This window comes from Berghia stephanieae, chromosome 11 (genome assembly GCF_034508935.2).
Source record: "Berghia stephanieae isolate SIO BIC M18660-M18661 chromosome 11, UCSD_Bste_1.3, whole genome shotgun sequence".
In the NCBI taxonomy this organism is placed as follows: domain Eukaryota; kingdom Metazoa; phylum Mollusca; class Gastropoda; order Nudibranchia; family Aeolidiidae; genus Berghia; species Berghia stephanieae.
The window spans coordinates 38,324,513-38,333,996 of NC_088370.1; the positions used below are offsets into that span (position 1 = coordinate 38,324,513).

General features: G+C 32.8%; 1 protein-coding gene across 2 annotated transcripts in view; it reads left to right on the plus strand.

Annotated features, from left to right (window-relative positions):
* The window catches only part of LOC144956996 (uncharacterized), a 39,847-nt gene extending 32,260 nt beyond the window's left edge, over positions 1-7,587 (plus strand). The window contains exons 8-10 of one of the 2 annotated variants that reach the window (XM_078887897.1): positions 3,696-3,897; positions 4,808-5,192; positions 6,756-7,587. In XM_078887897.1, coding sequence (XP_078744023.1) covers positions 3,696-3,897; positions 4,808-5,192; positions 6,756-7,043 — 875 coding nt within the window. In that variant the 3' untranslated portion in view covers positions 7,044-7,587. The remainder of the gene's footprint in view (positions 1-3,695; positions 3,898-4,807; positions 5,193-6,755) is intronic. The other variant, XM_078887898.1, reaches the window with a different exon arrangement.
* The last annotated feature ends 1,897 nt before the right edge of the window (positions 7,588-9,484 follow it).

Here is a 9,484-nt window from a genome sequence, read left to right on the forward strand (position 1 = left end):
GTTTACACTCCTGTATCTCGAACTTCAATTGTTTGCAAGATATTAGAAAACATTATATATTTCATTCTTTCGTGGAATACTACACGATACACAACATACTAGTCGGCAACCAGCACGGCTTCTGGGGGAAAAGGTGGTTCGAAACACAATCAATCAATCTGGTAAAGAAATTGCACGATTAGTAGACAACACAAAACAAATTGATCTCCTGGTACTAGACTTCTCCAAATCGTTTGACACTGTGTCAAACAAACGATTACTGTTAAAACTCGAACAAAGCTGGTACTGAAACAAATCAGAGATATAGAACAACACCACAAAATAATTTACTTTGGTTCAAGTCTTTGGTGGTAACCCAAGCGAAAGATGTAATGTCTTATCAGGAGTATTGCGTGGAACAGTACCTGGGCTTTTATGCTTTTTTGATATTCATAAATCACATTGGAAACGACTTATCTCCACAAACAAGGTTAACTTGTTTGCAAATAATAGCCTTATTTTCAGCAAAATAGATAGTAACGCAGATGCACCTGATCTCCAAAAATTCCATCCAGACGCGGCCAGATACATAACACATGAAGTTCCATCCATGAAAATACCATGTCATGTCAATATCAACATGGAAAGAGCCTTATAGTCAAAATTGCACAATGCATGATCGTGCTTTACAACGTCATGACTCCATAAAATACCTCGGGGCCCATCTCAATAAGAAATTGAGATAGAAAGCCCATATAGAACATATCACAGCAAAAGCAAGTAGGATGCTGGGGATTCCCAAAAGGAACTTAAAAACTAATGCCCACGAAAAATTAAAGCCCAGAGGTACACAGCACTTGTCAATCTAATTTTAGAACTTGCAAACATGTGTGGGATCCCGACATAAACAAAAAGACATAAACAAATTGAAAAAGTGCAGAGGGCAGCTGCAAGATTCACAACGGTATGCAAATCCAGAAATCCCGGTATCCCTTGCACAATATCATCAACGACCCAAAAGAAACCGTCGTCATCCCTAACTACATAAGACGTAAATCAGATAAATAGACGACGCGTAGATACAATGCATCACAATACAAACAATCATTTCCAAGAACAGACACACACAAACACAGCTTTTTTCCCACGAACAATAAATGACTGGAATTTCCTGCCACTTGACAAAACCGACGTTCAATGCTTGGAAACGTTCAAAAGAGTTTTGAATGCACTCGCTCGTCGAAGTAATCCGTGAATGTTACCTGTTTGGATTGGAATGTACTGTAACTGAAAATTTGCAGCGACTGGACTCGTGGGGCCTTTTGCAAATACAAGCCGTTGAAGATTGAAGGTTTTAAAAATGTCAATTCTTATGTCAAGCGTATTCACGTAATATAAGTCTTGTATTTTGACTATAAACTCATTGTTCAGCATCTAAATCATCCCGACATAATACCGCTTTAACCCCATGGGTCACATAATCTTCAATAGCTTGTATTTGCAAAAGACCCCGATCACTGCAAATGTTCAGTACAATTTAATCAAAACAGAGAACGGAGACATGTTACTTTGACGAGCGAGTGCATTCCAAAACTGTTTTGAAAGTTTCCAAGCATTCAATGTTCGTTATATCCGGTGGCAGGACATTCCAGTCGTTTACTGTTCGTGTGAAAAAGCTGTGTTTGTATGTGTCTATTCTTATAAATGGTTGCATGGATTGTGATTCATTGTATCTATGATAATAATATATGACTCACCGCATAAATTTTGTGTATGACAGAATGATCGAAATGGAAGGAACTGAGTTTTAAATCAAAATGACAAGGAGAATTTTAGAATCTGACTTTTTGTTTGTTTTGTTCGTAAGCTAAAGAAAAAAATAAACTTAGACACCTCGATGTCGACTTTTATGTTAACTCAAAATGTAGAAGTTAAGATTAAAATTTAAGATAAAGCAATAGATACTCCTGGCTTGATACCGTTTGGAAAAGTAGTGAACAAAAACGAATAGTATACTTAAAAGTTTCGAAAAAAAATATTGAAAATACGAATTACGGAAAGTTTTTGGCTCAAACCCTTCTTCAGTCAATTTAAAATACTAAGACATTACATAAAATCCAATGTCATCAGCATAAAACTGACAGTTAGTTCTACTGTTTAGTTATATCACTAAGGGATAAAGTATGAAGTCTAAACGAAAGGCGATCAATAACCAATCCCCGAGGGACAACAAATTGCAATCTAAATGGATTGACGAAGCAACCTCACCGTTACTGTACTACCAACATCATCACTACAAAAATATACCCTACTTGATGTCACAATAACATCACCACATCAACACTCTCAGTTCAACATCACTGTTGTAAGATTGATATTATCATTAACATTAATATCATTTCCATTCTTGTAACATTAACATCGTCGTAACCAAAATATATCATTACCACCAACACTAATAACACTACTGAGGGGATTCTTATCTACTTTCTTCCTATTCCTCCTCCTTCTCCTCATCCTCCTCCTCCTGGTCATCCTCATCATCATCATCATCATCATCATCATCATCATCATCATCATCATCATCATCATCATCATCATCATCATCATCATCATCATTATTATTATTATTATTTGTATCATTAATATAATTGTAATTATTTTTTAAAATTATCATTATTATTATTATTATTTTTATTATTATTATTATTATTATTATTATTATTATTATTATTATTATTATTATTATTATTATTATTATTATTATTATTATTATTATTATTATTATTATTATTATTATTATTATTATTATTATTATTATTATTATATTATTATTATCATTATTATTATTATTATTATTATTATTATATTATTATTATTATTATTATTATATTATTATTATTATTATTATTATTATATATTATTATTATTATTATTATCTATTATTATTATTATATATTATATTATTATTATTTTTTATTATTATTATTATTATTATTATTATTATTATTATTATTATTATTATTATCTGTTATTATTATTATAATTATTATTATTATTATTATTATTATTATTATTATTATTATTATTATTATTATTATTATTATTATTATTATTATTATTATTATTATTATTATTATTATTATTATTATATATTATTATTATTATTATTATTATTATTATTATTATTATTATTATATTATATTATTATTATTATTATTATTATTATTATTATTATTATTATTATTATTATTATTATTATTATTATTATTATTATTATTATTATATTATGTCATTATTATATTATTTTCATCATATCATCATCATTCATCATCATCATCATTCATCATCATCATCATCATCATCATCATCATATCATCATCATCATCATCATCATCATTATCATCATCATCATCATATCATCATCATCATCATCATCATCATCATCATCATCATCATCATCATCATCATCATCATCATCATTATTATCATCATCATCATCATCATCATCATCATCATCATCATCACCATCATTATCCCCATCACCACAAACACAACCCCCATCCCCACCAATATCAACACCCCAGTTCTACAACTCTCAAACCTCTCAATCATGTTTTCCTCCTAGTCCATCAACCCACCCACCCACCCATCCATCCACTCACTCATCCTCCTTTCTTTCTACATAATGTTATCCATCTTCCTTTTACCTACAGTCACTGATACAAAAATCACCACAGATGATGGTAGTGGCGATACTGGTGGTGGTGAGGCCACGAATATCACTGTGACCGCTACCGTAACATCGACAGTCACAGAACAACTTCCCCCGGTCACAGAAACAACGATAATCACAAGTACCATAACATCGACCGTAACATCCTCCGTGAACTCGTCTTGCTTCGAGAATCTTCAAAAGTAAGTACTCACCAATAGAAGGAACGATATTGACGTCACTAAGCTCTCTGTTATTGTTTACAGCCAGCCATTGTTATCTTTAACTCTCTCCTTACCAGCCATTTTCGGGATTCTCCCCAAAATTTCACAGCCAACTAAGACAAAATTAATTTTTTTATCACTCAAACACAATAGCAGTAGGGCTACGTTTTTGCGATACATAATTTCTTTAGCAAAACACACTCTACAACACACTGTTCATTTTCTTTAAATTATAAGATGTACAAGAGAAATTTGAATAAGAAAAAATTTGGTTGTATCGTAACGAATGTGACGATTTTCCTTTAGTTGGTAAGGAGAGGGTTAATTCTCATTAATTTCTATCAGACTATAACAGTTCAAAGCTGTACATGGTTTTCAGTGTTGATACATTATATCCAACTTGCGGATGTTGTGAGCTTTTTGGCAGAACGCACAGCATTAATACCATAACATTCACCGTGACGTTTTAACATATCATTCGGGGGAAATATATGTCACGTATCCGGACAGGAGGTATTATCTTTAATTATGCCAAAGGTGTTTTGTGCATCTATTTTTTTCTCTCTATTTATCCATCTATCTATCTCTCTATTCATGTAACTACCTATCTATCTAACTTTCTGTTCTATCTTTCTTTAACATAACTCCTTCGCTCTATTAGTCTTTTTTTAATCTCGGTTCTATATTTATGTCTCTCTCTCTCACTCTCTCTCTCTCCCTCTCTCTCTCTCTGTCTCTCTCTTCTCTTCTCTCTTTCCCCTCTAACTGGCAGCCATTTGTTAATCCAATATCCCCATATTCTAAATGTATATATATATATATATATATATATATATATATATATAATGACGTATTGATAATTCGTATAATTATGTCATCATCAACACAGTCTATTTTACAGGACTTCCACCACGACACAAACTGTGACCTCCACGCACACAAGCACTTATACACCAGAGGCCGCATCAACCTCTGATATAACATGCTCCACTCCTAACGCCGATATATCCAAGGAACCGATCGTACCAACGATTTCCACAAAATACGTCGAGGTGACCTTGACCCCTTCTTCTTGCCCAGCTTTGATGACGCCTTCTTGCACTACGACCATTTCTGCATCTGCTAACATTGACAGCAGTGGAGGGGGAGGGGGAGGAAATGAAATAATCAACTTTAGCGATAGTCAAGGCTTTCAATATTCTCCTGCCACTGTAACACAGACGATTTGCCCGACGCCGACCACGACAACAACGATAGATAAAAGCATTCTTCCGGTAAATTATTAAATTGAAGCTTTTTTTTAATCACAGTAAATATCATTATATTATATATTCACTCATTCCAATGACCAGTTGATCGTTTGGGTGACATGCGTTATACAGACTTCACAACCCCTCATGCAATTTATCACGGTCTCCGGCCAATTCTTGAAGGCTGATAATGCCCAGGCATGTCCACTCTTTGATGTTGTCCTGCCACAGTTTTTTTCCTGTGTTTATCTTCTTTTCTGTTCTTCAATCGTGCCCTGCATAACAGTCTTGCACATGTTATCACGGCGGACAGTGTGTCTGAACCATGACATTTTTCTTCTTTCTACTTTTAACATATAAGTCCCGGCAACCCTTGTACGCAGAATCCCTGACTACGTCTAGAGCTGCACATACGAGATGGAAGTCGGTTTGGACGAATTCAATCCCTCGTGGAATTGGGGACGTACCTCCTCTAAGCTTGGTGAGAAGTTGCCAGGCTTTGATACCAGTAAGAGGAGACACTGGGTGACTGCGTATCGGCTTCGGTCGAGGAGCTGCCTCACGGTCAGTGCGCTTCATCGGTGGTGTCTTTCTACCTGTCCAACATGTACCCGCTGTAGGCAAGAACCTGAGACGGCAGAGCGTCTAGTCGAACGGTGTGTTGTGACGATGCTACCCGGCGGGTTTGCGACGGTGCACGAATGCGGACCAGACTTTGCTGATTGGGTCGATCGTCATATTATAGTAGTGTGAAAACCATAAGAGGCTGCTGCCTGTCCTCCTGCTCGATCCTATAGAGAATTAGATTAGCGGAAGAGTAGCGTCCCTTGATTGGACATTACCGGTGGAGAAGTTATTTGTAAATCTCATTCCATATACCTCTTCTAATATATCTTTTTATTTTTCCTGTGCTCCAAATATGAAACTCTCAGGATTTCCCTATGCCCGATTACCTTTGCTTGTCTTACACAACACGCTGTCAGCCACGTTTTTTATTTCTCTTTCAGATAGACTTTGTATTGTGGGTCTTCAAAAGTAAGAACGCGCTTTTCTGATTTTAATGGAAAATTATTTGTAAACGAAATATCATCGATCTATCTAAAATGCAGTTTTAGCAGTCCAAAATTTGCCCACGAACACTTAGTAAACCATCTGTAGCTTTTTCGAAATGTAAAACATCCTTTGAGAGTTCGTTGTTTTGTGATCACGTGGTCTTAGCTCCATCAGTATAAAGATGAGACCACAACTATGTGGGTTATCAGACTTGTTCATCATAAAAAAACATTTATACTTTCGTTATTCACCTGACTAACGGCTAAAAATATATCCATGTCGTAAAAAGTGTGTGTGTGTGGGGGGGGGACTTTTAAACTCTCAAATATCTGTTGGGATAATATTTCGTGCTGTTTGGAGTGGTTTCCCTATCACCTAGTATTATTACCGTGAGATGACAAAGCGTGCATCTTTTATTTTTGCCTAATTTTTTTCAAGATGAAACAAAATTGTACTAACCCTCAATACCCCATTTATCTCTATCTTATTTTCACAAACTGCCTGCCAAAAACATTTTTCCTTTTCTAATTTCAGAAATGCCAGACTCAGACTCCCGTTAACACCACACTGAACTCTTCACAATTAGAAGAAATGACAGAATCAATAGTTCAAGAACTAATTGTTCCCAAACAATCTTTGTCGCAGGCGAGAAGAAAGAAGGAGAGCGCGCCAGACAAGCGTACCACCGCTAAAACATCCGGGTACATGGCCCTCTTCTGTTTGTCCTTCACCTTTGGCGGACTGATATTAGCAGATGTACCTGTCCTTTTCACTCAGATCAAAAAATTAGTTCAAGGAACGAATCCTTTGGCTAAATATTAAGAGATATGTTATTCATAGCTCTCCTTACCAGCCATTTTCAGAATTTTCCCCAAAACTTCAAACCCACCCAACACAAAGAACAGACATTTCTTACTCAAACAGAAAAGCAAAAAGCACATTTTCTATACATAATAGTGTTCTATAAAATGAGCTCTATAATAAAATGTCAAGATTTTTTAGCTATAGCAAATTGAAACAAAATCTGGATGAGAAAGAGGCAGTTATATTGTAACAAATGTGACGATTTTCCAATAGGTGGTAAGGAGAGGTTTAACATTGTAATTTGTTGGAACTAACTAGATGCAGAAAAATGAATTCACACTCAAAACCACAAAAAGGGAGGGGAGGAATGCAATACAAAATTAAAAGACAGAACCTTAAATTGTGCAGCTCCAACAGTGTGAAATTCTCTGACATTCAGTCTGCGCTCTAGCGTTATTGAATATGAAGCATTTTAAACGAAAATTAAAAGTCTAATCTTTCTCTATTATGTTTGGATGATATGTAGAAAGAACTAATTAAGCATTTGTTTTATAATTTATTTATTTATTTATTTATTTATTTATTTATTTATTTATTTATTTATGTATGTATTTATTTAAATAATAAATTAAAGTTATAAAAGAATGGATAAGCAATCTTCATAATATACAACAAGTTTAATTACATTATTTTTGTAGTGTCACCACTTCATAGAACATAATAATATAATTTACCCTCATTTAAATTTTTTTTAAATAATTCCAAATTCTCATCTTTTAAATGTTGTTGATAATGTGTAATTTGTAGTAATTTTTAAACATAATGGCATGCCACGTATTATGTGCGCCTAGAGCTAGATTGACAGGCGCTATATAAATAAATTACATTATTTATTATTATTATTATTATTATTATATTATTATTATTATTATTATTATTATTATTATTATTATTATTATTATCATTATTATTATTATTATATTATTATTATTATTATTATTATTATTATTATTATTATTATTATTATTATTATTATTATTTATTCATTTTTTATCATTATTATTAATCAATTATAAATTATTATATTATTATAATATTATTATATAATTAATTATTATTATTATTATTATTACTATTATTAATATATATACTATTATTATTAATTATATTATTATTATTATTATTATTATTATTATTATTATTATTATTATTATTATTATTATTATTATTATTAACATTATTGTAAATATGAAACAGGCTTAATATTAAATCCCCCAATGAGGCAAATGTATCGGGTGAGAGAAAAAAATAGGAAGTAGAAACCAAATATCTTAGAAAATATACAAGCAACAAGAATAAACAACAAGAAGAGAAGTGAGTAGGAAAGTGCCCGAAGACAACATTTTGTGGTGTGTTTATCAAAACAATCGTGGAATAAAATTCTTCGATATATTTTTTTTTTGAAAAATTGTTTAGGGTCCAGATACACAGATTTGAATATTTGGGTTTGATTGTTGTAAAATCTCAGGTTGTATATAACTTATAGTCTTGCGGTTGCCTGTTTCTAAACTTTTTGGGTTTTTTCTCGCACCCGATAAATATTCGTTTGTTGATATTTTTATTTTAACTTTTTTTAAAGTCTTGTTCCTGAGGATTTTACTCTTTACTCATTTGTTAGTATCTGCTTCAATTTAACACACCACATTGAGGTGGTTAGTCTCATTTGCATCACGTTGTATGTCTCAGTGTGCCTGAGTTTTAAGTAAGAGTGGCTGGGTGATTGAGAGTGTGTGTCAGAGAGAGAGAGAGAGAGAGAGAGAGAGAGAGAGAGAGGGGGGGAGAGATAGATAGATAGATAGAGAGAGAGAGAGAATATGAAAGAAGGTGTGGGATGAAGAAGGAAGCTTGTGTGTGTGTGTGTGTGTGTGTGTGTTAGTGTATATGTGTGCATGTATGTGCGTGTGTATGTGTGAGTGTGAGTAAGAGTGTTTGTGTGTTTTTATAATGTGTGAATCTTGGTTTGCCTCCATGTGTTTGAATCAATGTGTTCGAGGTAAAAAGTAAAGAGTGTGCTTTTGCCAATGTTGTGTAATTACTATTTTAATATAATAATATTATTCTTATTTTATTATTATTATAGAGACTCTTTCATTATGTGTAAAAGATAGTGACAAAATCAATCTTTACTATAAATATATGTATCGTGGAAATTTTGCCACAACCTTTACTTATAGTTAGTGATTTTCGCAGTTTGGCTTAAATCTTGAAAGATCTATTGTTATCAATAACAAATAATTTACCAAGACAAGAGTGGTTGCTACCATTTGATATATATATATATCCGGGAAAGAGTAATTTTCCCCATCTACTTTATATATTGGAAACAGTTGTTGTTATGCTTTAATATTGTGATAAAGATGTTACCACTTAACGTTACTTTATACAAGAGTGATTGTCCT